Source organism: Thunnus thynnus, chromosome 6, assembly GCF_963924715.1.
Source record: "Thunnus thynnus chromosome 6, fThuThy2.1, whole genome shotgun sequence".
NCBI classification, from domain to species: domain Eukaryota; kingdom Metazoa; phylum Chordata; class Actinopteri; order Scombriformes; family Scombridae; genus Thunnus; species Thunnus thynnus.
In genome coordinates, this window is record NC_089522.1 from 28,422,922 (window position 1) to 28,439,246 (window position 16,325).

The window sequence follows — 16,325 nt, forward strand, 5'->3', positions numbered from 1 at the left end:
GTACAGCAGCATTTCATCGCTATGTCACATTCCAAAAATGAATTCCTGTCTGCAAAAAGTAATCTGAGAAAATGTTAATGTAAAGGAAAAGCAGGTTGCACCGTATCTCCTGCATCACTACAAACATACTTCACATTTTCCCATTCTGAGAATTTGCAAGTGTGTGTGATCTAGATTCTTGGTAAAATATGTCAAAAAGAGATCAGGATTAGATTAGATCAGTTTCGTGAGAAAACACAGTGATATAACAAAAGTCATTGTGATTCTGGTGAATTTTCTGTTTAAACTACTTTTTTGATAGTTCACTGTTAACATGCAGGAGGTTGATCATTGTGCACCGCAGATACAACAGGATATGAACAATTTCTTGCTATAATAAAGGTTTTCCCCTTGTGTAAATTATTTTCCATGTGTGTGAAGTAAATTTCCTGCAATGTTTTTGGTACATGAGCTATGCCCACAAGGTGAATGTTAATATCAAGCAGAAACATTATTGCAGCATCTTCTTCATTTCATAACACAACTTATTTGTTGATGTTATTGAATAATTAGTTTTTGTCAGATAGCAAAGGTAACATTCATGTTTCACATTAAATAAGTGTTACACCAGCAGTGACACATTTGATTATTGGGGAGGTATTTCTCATATGTTTTGACATAATATAATAGAATTTAGGGAAGTATTGCTTAGGACACTGAAATAGAGGAAATACAGAGGTAACAATATGACAAATTCAGCCTCATTAATAAATAATGCATCATTGCAAATAGAACAATTGGAGTCATCACCTAAACTAGAGCAGTGAACTGCAGAAATGCTTCCTGAACTACAACGTCCAGACCCACTAACAATTACCATGGACAAAAAAGCTTGTTTTTGTTTTTTATGTGCTGTGCCATGTTCTGTGACGGCTAAACTATTTCCTGTAAACCTACATCATAAATACTTCTGTCAGCCTAAAAAAAAAAAAGATGTGTAAACAGAGTTACTGAGTAGGCTTTTTACCCTTCATCACTGTACATTCCTGAGACAAAACTGTTCTGACTTTTGGCTGCATTTGGTAGAGTTTATGACCATTTATACCCTCACTACGAATAAACATTGACCCCATGATATTTCTGGAAGAATAAACAAATGACAAATGTATAAATGCCTCAAGGGATATTATGAGAACATGACAGTGTGTGCGTATATGTACAGTAGAATGGTAAGATTACCATAAACTGACTTTTACTTATCAAAGATGCATTTGCCTTCATCATGAATGCATTGCAGTGATGCTGTAGGAGGATAAAGATATAACATTTGATAAGGTTCCTGGAAAATGATGAATACATAATGAATCCCCTGCAGAAAAAGACATATACAAGAGTGAATGCAAGTGTGATTCCATTGCAAATAAAATAAATATCTCAAAGTACGATATGGTAATTATATCAGCGCCTCATCCGGTCATCTAATCATAATATTCTGGTGTTTTTAGTCATTTTTTCAAAAGTAAGAAATGTTGACAGAAGGTTTAAGACAAAGGTGTTTGAGTGAACTGTTGCTCGCATGTGTCTGTGTGCGTTGACAACATTTTTTTTTTTTTTTTTCATGAAGGAGGAAAAGAGCGATGAGTTGGGTGTTATTAACCCTGCCTCCATCCTGCAGTCCATCCACTCGCATGGCTCCTCCCGCCCCCTCCCGGCACTCCGCTGCGCTCATCAATAGGGAGCGTATTTGAATAATGTGTGAGCACTTGGACTGGAGCCAATCAGCTGTCAGAGCACCGTGATAAATCGCAATGCATTATTGATAATAATAATTACGTTGACATGCGCATTTCTACTTGAGGGGGCTAATTTTCCAAGCTGAAGAATTTGTTGAAGAAGGAGAGGAAAAATTGTTTGTAACTCTTTGCCACTGATGGTTGCACCATGTCGAGGCGCAAGCAAGCCAAACCGCAGCACATCGACTCCGACGAGCCCGGTTCGTTAGAAAATGGTAAGTTTACACAAACGGTATCAGTGTTTGATACTCTTAAACGTAAACCTGTAGCCAAACCATGCCATGTTGCGAACTATTGGATGTTTTATCTCAAAGTTGGAGGCTGACTTTTACATTGTTCCCCTCGCACTTTGACCTGTTGCTGTCCTTTTTTTTTTTGAATTGACCAGGAATTAAACTTAGCCGCAGTTGCTGGGAAGTGACGAATTCAGAAATGATTTTTTTGATCCCAGTACAAGTGCTCACCGAGGGTCGCTTTAAAATGCAACAGTGTAGCTTTTACTCATGTTTTCCTTCTCATAATGATGAAATGACCGAGTCGCATCCTTCATTTTGTAATTATACGGGGTTAGTAGTTGGCAAAAGTTCTTCCTTAATCGATTAACTGTACCTTTTCCGTAAAAAAAGGCAGATTTTTACGTGGATGAATGTGTAGACGGTGAATCTCTTTGAACTTTTTTCCTCTCAATGAGGCCTGTGTTGCTACCTGTTGATTGTTTGATACATTGTAGTCTTACTTTAGAAGTTGAGTGGCAGTGAATGTCTGTGTAGGTTCATCAGGATGTCAGATTATATGCAGGTTATTTCTTTTAAATTAGATATTAAGATTGGTCTCGCTTTTAATTGATGATTAACTTGACTGCGCACTTTTAAAGCACTTTTGACTGCATTTAGATGGATATTGTCGTGGTTGGTATTTTGTTGAAAATGTAATGATCCATACTTTCCTCAGATTTGCTGTATGTAATGTAAAAGTGTGTAAATATTTTGATATTAGCCGACTTCTTTTGGTGGCATTTGTTTGCAAGTGTGCGCCAATTTTTTTTTTTTTTTTTGAAAACAAAGGTACCCAAAATCTGTATGAAATGTGACTCTGGAGCAAGCTGACCTAAAGGCAATAAATCCCCCAGTTTAATGCATGACTGTTTCCTTTCGTACATATGTGGAGAGGTGGGGGATGGAGCAGTGGCCTTTTTGTGGAGACTGGGTGGGGGTGCGTTTTGGTGTTGCCATATGCAAGCTCCAGCGCTGTGGCAGACCTCACCTTACAATTAGGAAACTTGGATAACGAGGTGTTCGGAGAGTAGCAACACATTTTGATTTGTGTTTGCCATTTAGAACATTGTTGCTGTTCTTAATTTTTAAAAAATGACTTTTCGTGTAGCACACTAGCGCCCATGAACTGTATGTTTAGCCTGACCTCGTGTCATGTACCCCACTAAAGGTTATCACATACAGGTCATGCGCCGTCAAGTGGTAAACTAGTGCGTTGCCGTCTTATTGCTTTATAGCCGACAAGCTTCCAAAGAAATCACAATGAAATATACTTCAAATTACGTCTCTTGTGTTTTGTTCTTATCAAAGTTAATTGTATTGCGATAAGAAGCAGCTGCACTGTAGTGCGCAAATGTGGCTGAGCCATGCTTACTGTTGCCTCATGGATGGGAATGTAATGCAGGTTGCAACTTTTTGTTTTTTTGTGACACTGCTTCAATGCCTCCTGGTGAGCAATTAACAAGTCCAACAGTTTCCTTGGGTAAATGCAAGCAGTCTACCCCCTTTCTCTGAAGCATTAGCATTTAACAATACACCCAGTTGTGAAATGGCCTCTTGGTTAGCAGACAAATTAAAATGCACACTTGGAGCACTTATCAGGCTTTCACAGGCTGTGAAAATGCCTGACAAGGTAATCAACATTAGATTACCCCTTTCCTTTCCTTTCTTTTCTTTTTAAGCCCATGTTTGCCCTGTAAACTTAGTCATGTATTTTTTTGCCTTCTTTATTTTATATCAACTGGGAAATCAAATTCAGTCTGAAGGTTTATAGTTATTATTTGCTTTTTGTGAAACATAGATTCACTGTTTTAAATGATTTTAAGTATTGCCTCACGTGTGGTGCTGGAAACAGATCTGATTTTTAGCAAGTGGTTAATGGCTTTTTTTTTCTCAGAAACATAGTAAGTTAATGCCCCATGGCTCTTTCACTTTCTGGACATTGTTCTGGGTAATGTCACAGGTAGATGATTGCCCTCTGCTGGCCCAGTGGACAATAGGCAAATTCAAAGTCTCTCTCTATAGCCCAGTGCACTGACCAAACAAAGAGGGAAACCTAACAAGATTATGTAAACTAATGAATACAAAAAACAAATGCCTCAAAAATCAGAGATAGATGTAAATTACACAGGCCTCATAAAGTCAAAATATTTTGCAAGGCTGTTGTGCTGGATTTCAATATATTGCAAAGGGTCTTGTTATTTATCACCACAGTTTGACATTACTATTAATTCTGTTTCTAAACCTGAAAGTCTGCATATTACTAATTTTATATTTTGATTTATTAACAACATTTTTGAATCTTTTTATTGGTCAGATATTGTCCTAACTGTATAAAGATCATTGATTTGGTTTCTGTATCCTCTTGTTTTAGGGATTCATCGAGATGATCAAGCTGAGGAGACCGGAAATGAAGTGAAGCGGTTCAGAATGGATGAGACCAGGGTCTGCAACAAGTGTTGTGCTGAATTCTTTGATGAAGCAGAATTTCTTGAACATGAGAGAAATTGCACTAAAAGTCAGCAAGTGCTCATCATGAAAGATGGAGATGGCAATGAAATGCCTGAGGAATATTCGCGAGGTTCTCCTGAAGGCCTAACTAGTGACCATGATGATAGCCAGTCCAGCGGTAATTCCCTTTCAAACATCAATACAGACCACCTGGAAAGAACTGAGGAAGAGTCTAGCATGAATGTAGATGACTCAGGACAACAGGATCGGGCAGAGATGTCTGCCAGCCCTGAGATGACTTTCCATCCCTCACCTGAAATGCAAGATTCAAATGTCACTCTTGAAACCATGGCTGACACTAAAGTGGCCGTCTCCCAACATTCTTCAAATAATACATCTCTAACATCATCACAAGATGCAGTGCAGGCCATCCCGATGATATTGGAACAGTTGGTGTGCCTCCAGCAACAACAGCTACAGCAGATCCAGCTCACAGAACAGATTAGAATCCAAGTAGCCATGATGACTCCGCAGGGTCTTCAGTCATCAGTAGTGGCAGCTATGGACCCTCTGAAAGCCCTTGGTGCGCATCTCTCTCAACAGCTGTCTGCTGCAGCAGCTCTGATAGGGAAACGGACTGGCAGTCAGAGCCTCTCTATTGAGACAATGAAGCAAGGTAAACTACCTCTGCCCACTGGCATTCCTACCTCTCTACCTGGAGGACTAGGTACAATGACTTCTAAAATAGACAATTTGAAGGGCATTCCAGATCTGGCCAGCCGTTTACCAGCACTACTGCCCCAGTCACCAGGTGCATTAGGTTTCCCTAACACCTTCAGTGGTGTCCAAGCAGGGATTGATTCCTCCAAAAAAGTGAAGACTAAGATGCTGAACCTCCCACCAGAATCAAAGAATGGGGACCCATTATACAAGCACAAGTGTAGGTACTGTGGAAAGACCTTTGGCAATGACAGTGCTCTCCAGATTCACTTGCGTTCTCACACTGGAGAGAGGCCCTTCAAATGTAACATCTGTGGAAACCGCTTCACAACCAAAGGAAACCTCAAAGTGCATTTCCAGAGACATAAAGACAAGTATCCTAACATCAGCATGAACCCTCACCCTGTGCCAGAGCACCTTGACAATATTCCCACCAGTAGTGGCATTCCCTTTGGCATGTCTGTGCCCATGGACGACTCAAATATGACTGAAATTAAGCCTATACTCGCCCCTGCAGCTGCTGGGTTCCACCCGTCATCCATACCGGGATTCAAGACAACATTTGACGGATTTGGAGGGGACCCATTTTCCCAGAGACCCTCCCCATCAACAAGTGATGGCTCCCCATCTGTTTCCTCGAATGTGTTTGGCCAAGAGACAGGAATGGATGCGAATCAGAAGGATGCTAAAGAACTGCTTGGAGCACTGCATCATATGAATGGCAATGCCCTTCCAGGAGAACAAAGCTCTGGAACAGCAAAACTTCAGCAGATGGTGGATGGCCTAGAAAAGAGGACCAATGACCCCAATGAATGTGTAATCTGCCATAGGGTGCTCAGTTGCCAGAGCTCACTGAAGATGCATTACCGAACACACACCGGCGAGAGGCCCTACAAGTGCAAAATCTGTGGCCGTGCTTTCTCCACCAAAGGTAACCTCAAGGCCCATTATGGAGTACATAGGGCTAACACTCCTCTTAAAATGCAGCATTCCTGTCCCATCTGCCAGAAGAAGTTCACCAACGCTGTGGTTCTGCAGCAGCACATTCGCATGCACATGGGTGGGCAGATCCCCAACACTCCTATGCCAGAAAACCAGTTTGAAGCAGCGGAAGCAATGGAGCCATCTCTACCAGAGGAGAAGCCTATGGATACCAATGGTTTTGAAGCAAGCATGGAAGAGCATGAGCCAGAGCTGAACTCCCAAAAGCCAAATGACACCTCGGATTCCCTCCCATCTGCCACTGAGGAACAACCAAAGAAGCATGCTGCACCCGCTGTGTTTTCCAGCCTAGATGTTTTGAAGAATCTCACCTCTGCTCTTGCACTGAAACGGCAGAGTAGCACAGCTTCGGAGAGCGAGGGAACATCCAAAGAATCCCCATCAGCTCCTAGAGAGCAAGAATATCAGAATGGCCGTAGTCCTGCCATTTCTGATTCAGCCATGTCATTTCACTCGTCTTCCCCTGTAAACAACAACATTAGTAGCAAGTCTCCTGAGTCTGCTGTTGATGAGTTTGCCCGCACTGGGTCAAAACCAGACTCTGATGGTGGCACTCAAGATGGACATGAATCAAGTGGAGCCCTTGACCTCACAGCTTCCAGCAGCTTTACCCCCAAAGTAATCAAAGAAGAACCTGGCATGCCATTCACAAATGGAGACTACAGTGAGTTTATTAGTTGAATTAATAAATATTAAATATTTAAATATTTTTGTGTGTGTTTCATGTTGAATGCTTGTATCTATAATTTTCCTCTCTTTTATCAACAGCTCCTAGTAACATGCCTTTCATGAGGATACCATCAAGTCTGGCCAGTCTGGAAATGAAGATTCCTCCCGAGAATCCTTTGGGCCCTCACGGTTTGTTCAGCTCCCATATGCCTCAGGGAACAGCCATGCCCTCCTCCATCTCCACCGCACCGCGACGATCAACCAAACAGCACATGTGTAATACCTGTGGCAAGAACTTCTCATCTGCCAGCGCCTTGCAGATCCATGAGCGCACTCATACAGGGGAGAAGCCTTTTGCCTGCAATATCTGTGGCAGGGCTTTCACCACCAAGGGAAACCTAAAGGTAAGTCAACTTGGTCTAACTGACACTAAGTGTGGTTTTGTATATAATAACTGCTATTTGGTAAATAATATATCATGCATATTGATGTATGGAATTTACTGGGTTTTTTTTTTAGGTGCATATCGGCACTCACATGTGGAACAACTCATCACGGCGTGGTCAGCGCCTGTCACTGGATAATCCCATGGCGCTGATGGCAATGAGCTCAGAGGCTAATATGTTACCAGAAATTATGCAGGCCCCCAAAGAACTGGCTGCTCCAGCAATGAACTTTGACCCGTCTCTGTGGAACCAGTATGCTGCCGCCTTCAGTGGTGGCCTGACCATGAAGACCAATGAAATTTCTGTCATCCAGGGTGGTGGCATCCCACTCCCTGGGAGCCCTGCCGGTGGGCCTCTGATTGGATCCACTGGAGGCCTCATGAAGATGGATGGATCCCACTCTGGCCTGCCTGCCACCATGGCTGAAATTGAGAAGAACAGCTCTGACAGTGTGCCAAAATCCCAGTTCCCACATTTCATGGAGGAGGGTAAAATTGCAGTTAATTAGGCTTTTTATCCATCAAGCCAGTTTATCACCTGAATGTCTCCTTTCGAATGAGGTACAATCAATATTCAGAGAAAATCTTGTAGAATTCTGCTTAGATTGGTTGAATTTTTCCAATAACTTCATTGCAGCTCTCTATCCTCCTGACCTGAACTATTCTCAAGTGTTACTTTTAGTTGAACTTAATATAACTACTGTAGTTGTATTTTATTTTATATAAATATATATGCGGGTATTTTTTTTTTTTTTTCCTGTGACTTTTTCTTTTGTTTTGCTGTCTATCCAGAAGTTTGAATGTATAACTTACTTGAAACTGCTTTAATTCAGACTGTCTCCTTGATACTTTAGAAGGATTTTGACTTCAGGGCATGATTTTTTTAAGAACACCATGTCTCAGTGTTCAGAAATAATGGTGTAGTTAACCGTATGTGTCTGAAATGACTACTTTCCCTCCTATTGTGTGCCATAGGTTTTGACATTGTACATTTTTGTAGTGGTTAATGTCATTAGCATGTTTAATTTTTGAAGGGGCTTTTGATGAGATTGACAGATTATTCCAGTGTCTTGTCTATTAAATCAAGGTGCAACAGTTCAGTCATCTTTTTCCGATAATGTAGATCATAAAATAGGCTGTCACCTTTTTTGCGTCGGTGCTAAGATACAGTAGTTAATGACTTTAAAGTTCAAGACATTTTGCCAAGTGCCTAACCTGAATTGTATGTGTTGCTGTCGTCTTTCACTGCACCATAAGGTTGTTATGAAGGCTATGTTAGACTGATTAAATTATAGTTGTAGCATTGCATGTATTTCATATTTTCATCAGTTTACAAATGTCAGCCTCCCCTCAACCATGTATTTCACTTGTAAATCTGCAGTCAAATTTAGTTGGCTGAGCTCTGAAAGCTATTACAGGCTTTATGTTCTCATGCCTGCACTTTATTTAAGGTTTCAGTTACATTTAGATCTTACAGTTGCATTTCAGTTTCACTGCCTTATACAATGTTGGCTAAACAAGGAAAGCGCAAATCAACAATTTTGTCACCTCTTCTTTTCTGTCTAATTTGTTTGAAACAACCACAAGTTATTGTCAGACTTTTTTTTCCCTAGGTTATCTTTTTCAGCTTGTAGCATCATTAATTTATTTATAATACACAATAGGCTTGAGTTTAGGGGGTAAGTTCTACCTCGTTTTAGATTTTAGTTGTCCTCCACTCCCCCCTACTCTCAATGCAATGCTCTGTACATTTTCCGATACATTCTTGATTATACGAGAAGATTTTTCATTCTCAACCTGCTGAGTTGAACAGTAATGAATGTATCACTGGACACTTTACACAACTCAGAATGGTCAGAGTTCTTTGAAGGCCCCTGCTGTACATTCCTTATCGATATGCATTTGCCAAGTTGTGCCTTTCTTTAGCAAACCATGTCAAAACTGCTTTCAAGTTGTCTACAATTCAAGTAATGTTGAGCCGATTTGGCTTGTTTACAATGTAACTGTTTTTTTTGTTTTTTTTTCAAATGTTTCCTTCATCTAAATGTTTTCTGATTTTGAGAAATAAAATCAGGGTGACTTTTTCAACATTTTTGCTGTCATTACTTCACCACAGAAAACATTGTTACCAAACCTATTTGAACTGATACTCCCCAACCGCATAGGATAGACTGACTACACTGATTTCTATGGCAGCACAGTCAAGTTTGAATGTACATAAAATACCTAATTTACATCAATTCACCTTCAGATGACCCAAGTTTTTTTGTTTCCCTACTCTCATGACCCACCGGTGGTCATTAATCCCTTGCCATTTTGCATCCCAAACGAAAAACTATTTGCATTCCCAACTGAAGCATGCTCCTCAATCACGTGTCCATAATCCATTTTAGGCCAGCTACGGCGGCCTTTTCCTTTACAATTTTGTTACTGTTTTGTTTACACTCAAAGTAGTAGCAGCAGCAAAGTACAGAAACACATGTACTACAATACTACAGCCATACAACAAATACATCCTTATTCAAAATGCTTAACTGCCTTAGTTGTTTGTGCATTCACTCAGTTCTGTGGTACATTTTGAGGCTGTACTTTGTGATGTTTTATCAGACCATTTGATTTCATTCTGTCATAAACAACATGCCCACAACACACTTGTCTAAACAGTCACAAAAATTAATAAATAAAAATTAAGATTCACTCCAACACAGGACCTGGACTTACAACAACAAAAATATACAATGAAATAAAGCAAATTATAAATAGTATGTAACCATTGTAGGTATTGCTCATTATACAATTAGCTCATTTTGAATAAAAAATGGTCAACAAGTATATTGACCAATTACTCGTATTTATATTTCTTTTGGTAAAAAGTATTTCCACCTGTAAAAACTGTAGTTTCTCACATGATGTTTTCAGCTGGATTTAGATCCAAAAAAGCATATCTTTTGACGGAATTGCGACTATTCCTAGTATTATACAGTACCTATGCTAGCCTTTAGTACACCTGTAAATAGTCCGACCCCAGGGCCATTGGGATTCATTATGTTGAATGGTGTTTCTAATATTTTGTCCACCTCACCTAACATATACATAGAACACCTTACAGTATAATACAATCCAACATAACACCATAAACTATAGCCTTTCTGACACATTATCACAACTGCTGTGTTGAATTGCACAGTATTTTATGGTCAGTCAGCAGCAGTAGTGGAGGAAATACTCAGATCCGTGAGTAAGAGAAGAAACACCATAATGTTTAAAGTAAAAGTCCTACATTCAAAATTCTTCTGGAGTTAAAGTTCATAAGTATTATCAGCAAAATTACAAAGTATCAAAAGTAACATTTGTTACACAGAATGGCTCCTTTCAGAGCGTTAAATATATTGCATTAGTGGATTATTATTATATATTGATGTGTTGAAATATAATAAACATTTAATATAGCTGGTTGACCTGACGTGAGCAGGTCTAATAGACACAATAATTGAAAAGACCTGTGTGGGTATGCAAGATATTTAATCTATAATAATAAATAATTCTATAAATTGATGTGGTTTTTAATGTAAAATCAAAGTAACTAGTAACTACAGCTGTTAAATGAATGTGATGAAGTAAAAGTACAATCTATAAATTCCCTCTGAAATGTAGTGGAGTGGAACCATATAGGTATAAAGTAGCACAAAATGGAAATACTCCAGTAAAGTACATGTACCTCAAAATTGTACTTAAGCACAGTACTTTAGTGAATGTACTTAGTTACTTCCCACAACGTCTCAGTAGCTTTTCAACAACATTATATAGATTGACAAGTATTTCAAAAAGCACATCCTGTCAGTAATGACAAGGTGGTACCTATCACTAGAAATTATTATTCTTAGGTGAACTACTGTATACTATAATTTGATATTCATTTCATTTGACACTGAGAGAGAATAACTGATCAAATATGTAACTCCCCACCAATCAAGGCTGGATTACTGACCAGGCAATTGCCCAAGGGCCCCAAAAGTCTCAGTTTCACTATACTGTATGTCATTTGGTTTTGGTACTTTGACTAATTGCAAATTAGTTAGAGCGTTGCACCAGGTCTTGCAGTATTAGCTTATCTCAAGGCCCTCTCCTGTAGCTTTGAGCACTATATTATTTCAGTTTATTATTTGTTCTTACTCCTCCAAAGAGTTGTGTTTAATCAAATTAGCACAAACAAACTGACTGGCTGGGAAGCATTCCAGCATATTAAAATGAAGCTGCCATGCGTATTCTGTTGTTTGCACTGTTCTTGGTAATATCACGTATTCACTTTCTTGCCAAGAGTTAGATGAGAAGATCAATATCACTCCAATTTGATATGAGTGTCAGAGTTCTAAGTGACAACATTATCCACTATGGTGCCCTCAAAAATTCCTCAATGGAATGAAAAAATGTGTATTCATGGCATGTACACTACTTTCTCATAATAATCCACTATGTGCCACACTTTGTTAGATGTGTAAATTAATGTTGTGTTACTCTAAAGTTAACAAAATGTGTTTGAAATCTTGATTTGCTGCTCCCTATTGAGTAAACTATTTAATGTCTATTTTATAGGCAGTAGTGGATGAGTGAAGTGATTTCAAACACAGCTTGGCCCAAGAAATAGACAATAACCTCATGGATGTTTTAAGAGAGCTTGATACAGCGCCACTACTCAGCCTTGCTGCCAGTTTTGCCCAGTGGCCACTCCCAGTGAAAAAATCTCCTGTAATGTGTGGGCAGGGTAGAGTGGAGAAACACTACATATTCAGTGGGCCTCGCAATGTGGAAGCAAACCCAGAAGCTTTTTTTTGACTTATGTGCTAGCAATTTTCATTCGAGGGAATAGGCAACATCTTTGAGTCAGGTTGCCAGATCCTATAATACATCCATGCAAAACCTCCATAAAACTGCAAATTGTTGCTTTTACACTTTGATTCGTGTACAGATTAACAAGATATACCTGTTAATTGGTGAGCTTTACAAGTGCTGGTATGTGGATTTTGTTTTTAACCTTTGGACAGAGCCAGGCTAGATGTTTCCCACTGTTTCCAGTCTTGATGCTAAGCTAAGATTGATATTCTCCTCTAACTTGGCAAGAAAGCAAATACATTGTTCATAGAGTATTATTTGTGGTAACACTCCAGATATTGCACATATTTTTCTTCAAAACATTAGATAAGAAAGATCTATGCTCCTCACTAAGTCGCTCCAATCATCCAACACTCCCCGCTTTAGTCCCTCAGGTCTATCAAAATATCTGAAATATCTGCTCCACCAGGCTTTCAATTCAAACAGATGATAAGTGTGTTCACGGACTGCCTTAAACTTGTTATGCTCTGCGTCTTAGCCCATCTGATCTTGAAAAAAAAACAACCCAAAACTGCTTTTTCTTTGCTTAAAAATCACAAATTTTACATTGCGGGACGCAAAAAGCAAAGTTTGCATGAGAAAAGTGTGAGATGTGTCAATTGTGTGAGTCTCACGGTCAAAGCGTGAGACACGGCAGCTCTGATACACCAAGAACGGTCAAGAGGGGTCAAAAGGGGCCCCACAAAACATTTTTGCCCAGGGTCCCCTTAACAGGTTGATCCGGCCATGCAACTAATAATTATCACCCTAGCAACATGGAATAAAAGAGTTCAATCCTAAGCCAAAGACCGTAAAAGTAATATAAAATAATATACCATTATTAATATAATAATATATAATTAATATAAATTAAAATTCTCTATTATGAACTGGGCCAGTGGCTCATATCTAGTGAGATAAACCTGGGTGGTGTGGCGCTGTCTCTGTCCCAGCAGCAGTATCCTGCCGGCTGTTGAACACTCCTGCCGGCTGTGTGACTGACAGCCGGGAAGCCTCCGCCCAGAGCCGCTACAGCCAGGCTGCCTGCCTACAGCTTCACCCGCTACCAGGCGCTGCAGGAATGACCGACAATATCCCCTTACAACCCGTCAGACGACCGAAAAGAAACGACAGTAAACACAGAAATGGGTAAGGGCGTTGTATAACACAGGGAATGTTAATAGCATGAACATTTATTATTTTTGTAACGTATTTCGCTCGTCGGCTTCTGCTGATGTCAGTTTAGCCGTTAAACTGTTGACAGAAGTGCGTCGACATTTGTGTCAATAACTGAGCGGTGGAGGGTTTGGAAAATAATAACTATAGTGGGGGAAAACAACAGGGGTTTGATATAGCTATAGCAGATATATACACATGCTAATAAATACGATTCATGGTAGCTTTAAAACAGCTAGCTAGAGCTCCAGGAGACATCCTTGTTCCGGGGTGCAGCTGAGGCAAGTGCATTTAACGCCCATGTCAATATTTGCTCGGTTGACTGGATCTTCGTATATTGTGACAGAGCAGAAATCAAGCACGGCTAAATGCTGAAGAGTAGTGTGTGCTATAATTCACGGGATGTCTAACAAAATGATGCTTTTGTAAGGGTTATTGTGTATAGTAGTTACATAAAAGGATCAGGCCTCATAAATGATGATGGAGAAACACGTACAGGGCAGAGACACAGTGCTGAAATGCAGCCAATAGACTGATCAGGCAGCAGGCTCACATGGTGATGTCATCTCCTGTAATAAACACGAGAGCTGGAACAATTAGTCGATTGATTAGTGATTGACAGAATTTAATCGGCTATTTGGATAATTTAATAATCGTTTAAGTCATCCCCCCCCCCCCTCAAACATTCACTGTTTCCAGTTTCTCAACCTTGAGCTGCTTTTATGTGTTTTAAAACATTATAAACTGAATATCTTTGTCTTTATCTCTTTGTTCAGACCAAACGTGACGTTTGAAGAAGGTGATTTTTCAGTGTTTTCTTACATTTTATAGAGCAAGCGAATCCAGTTATCGACAATGAAACTGATCATAAGTTGCAACCCCAATAAAGCCATTAATACAAAGACTAAAGAGCTGAAATTAGCTGTCAAAACGCTGAAATATTGATCCATAACTACTCAATGTATTTTTTGTATTTTCTATAATTTATAGTGAAACCTGATGACCGTCATTGTATCAGTTCACCTGCCAGCCTTTCACATACTACTTATATTACAAAACCAACTCAAGATTGCAATTAAGTGTCCCATATATGAATAAGTAAATATATTTTTGGCATATTTTAGTTGTTAAGCGTTAAGATTACTTACAGTAGAAGTAGAAGTACAGTAGTAACAACAGTAGTAACAACAGTACAGTAGAAACAATTAGTCGACTGACAGAAGATTAATCTGTAACAATGTCATTTTCAAGCATAAATCCCCAAAAATAACCAGTTCTGGTGTCTGAAATGTCAAAGCTTTTTTCTTTTCTTTTATATTAATCTAAAATGAATATCTTTGGGGTTTGGATTGTTGGTCAGACAAAACAAGACATTTGAAGATGTCATCTTGGGAAAATTTAATAGGCATTTTTCACTGTTTTTACAAATATTTTAAAAAAATAAACCAAGGCTGAGCATGCTGATCCCTCACTTTATTGGACTGATATTTTATACACCAACAATTTATCAATTAGTCAAGAAGCTAATTGGCAGAATAATCAATAAAGTAAAATAAAGGCCTTTTTTGCAGAAGACATTTTGATTTGTCATAGTAGGAAAAGCACAGGTGTTACTAATAACATAAATACAAGGACAATGAAAGTGAACCAGCTAAATATAATTCAGCCATCACTATTTACACCTGTGCTTTTCCTACTACGACATGTCAAAATGTCTTCTGTGAAAAAGGCCTCTGAGTTCTAAAAAGAGCAACATGAGGATTAGTTGTCTCGAGATTACAGAAGCAGGTAGTTGCTTTACAACCACAGAGATCACTCTAGCCTTTGTTATTCTCCAAAATGTGCAAGAATTACATCTTTAAATACAGTATGTATCGAACTAATTTATATATCTTCAAATGTGTTTCTTCTCACTCAGTAGCCTGATACAAATGTTTCACAGGAACCTCACCTCTAGCGTATAAAGGGGCAGAGGAACCTTGTGTTTCCATCCACTGCAGGCTTATCATTACACAAGAAGCTCAAGAAATAACTTCAGAGTAGTGCTCAGGCTTGGCAAACAGCCTTTGAACACTGAATATTGTCCATCTGGTCGTCCACAGTTAGGGCGTTTAAGAAAACTGTCATAAAAGTATTAGTTCCTTACTGCTACTGAATGGAATCCTTTTGACGGCAACTAACCAAGGTTTTATATTTGCATTTTGTTTATAGTCTGTTTTATGAATCACGAAATTGCTCAATTATTAATCGGGAGGTCACTGGACTCTTAGGTGATTGATATGGAATGTTTTGTTTGGTTGAGCTAAGGGAGTATCCACCCTTTTCCAGATGAAGTTAATATTTATTTTGTCAGGCATAATCTCTCCAGACGTCACGGTTATGGACCTTTTAGCTCAGCCTTGTCTCTTCTGTGGGTTGCAATAAGCAACACAGTAACAAAGAGATATGACAGGCCATTTATCAAAAATATCTCAAGAGCTATGTATGAATAAAATGGTGTCAAACTGCAGAATTACGTTTTTAAAAAAATATATTAAATCATTTATCATTTTTTTTAATATAACTGTCTGTTTCTCAGCAGTTGAACCCAATGGCGAGATTTAAATGTGAAATTCTTTAACCTCTCCCCCCTCTCCTCTTCCCCATCAGGTGCTGCCCGTGGTCGAGATGCTGTGGCATGGGTGACTTCCGTCCCCGCACCGTGTGGCTCGGCCACCCAGAAAAGAGGGAGCAGAGGTACCCCAGGAATGTCATTAACAACCAGAAGTACAACTTCTTCACCTTCCTGCCTGCGGTTAGTGTCAGTCAAAGGTCGCCACTTCACCCTCCCACCGTTTAACCCCCAAACCACCACCCACCTCTCCGAGCCTGGCCCTGATTTACTGTCACCTCGTCGGACACGTTTTTCCATTCAGAGAATCGTAGTCTGAGAAGTGATCTGGGCTGTTG

The 16,325-nt window shown here is 39.4% G+C and overlaps 2 protein-coding genes across 4 annotated transcripts in view; both read left to right on the plus strand.

Annotated features, from left to right (window-relative positions):
* The first annotated feature begins 1,594 nt into the window (after positions 1-1,594).
* sall4 (spalt-like transcription factor 4) lies at positions 1,595-9,419 on the plus strand. 2 transcript variants are annotated; one of them, XM_067593209.1, is made up of 4 exons: positions 1,595-1,987; positions 4,419-6,881; positions 6,986-7,290; positions 7,406-9,419. In XM_067593209.1, the coding sequence occupies exons 1-4, from the start codon at positions 1,921-1,923 to the stop codon at positions 7,838-7,840; spliced, it is 3,270 nt and encodes a 1,089-aa protein (XP_067449310.1). In that variant the 5' UTR covers positions 1,595-1,920; the 3' UTR covers positions 7,841-9,419. The 2 variants fall into 2 exon arrangements, with proteins under 2 accessions (XP_067449310.1, XP_067449311.1); XM_067593210.1 differs by lacking the exon at positions 1,595-1,987 and adding an exon at positions 3,428-3,677.
* Positions 9,420-13,179: 3,760 nt separating this feature from the next.
* Positions 13,180-16,325, plus strand: part of LOC137185005 (probable phospholipid-transporting ATPase IIA) — a 32,516-nt gene continuing 29,370 nt past the window's right edge. Inside the window, exons 1-2 of one of the 2 annotated variants that reach the window (XM_067593211.1) lie at positions 13,180-13,349; positions 16,026-16,170. In XM_067593211.1, coding sequence (XP_067449312.1) covers positions 13,282-13,349; positions 16,026-16,170 — 213 coding nt within the window. In that variant the 5' untranslated portion in view covers positions 13,180-13,281. The remainder of the gene's footprint in view (positions 13,350-16,025; positions 16,171-16,325) is intronic. The other variant, XM_067593212.1, reaches the window with a different exon arrangement.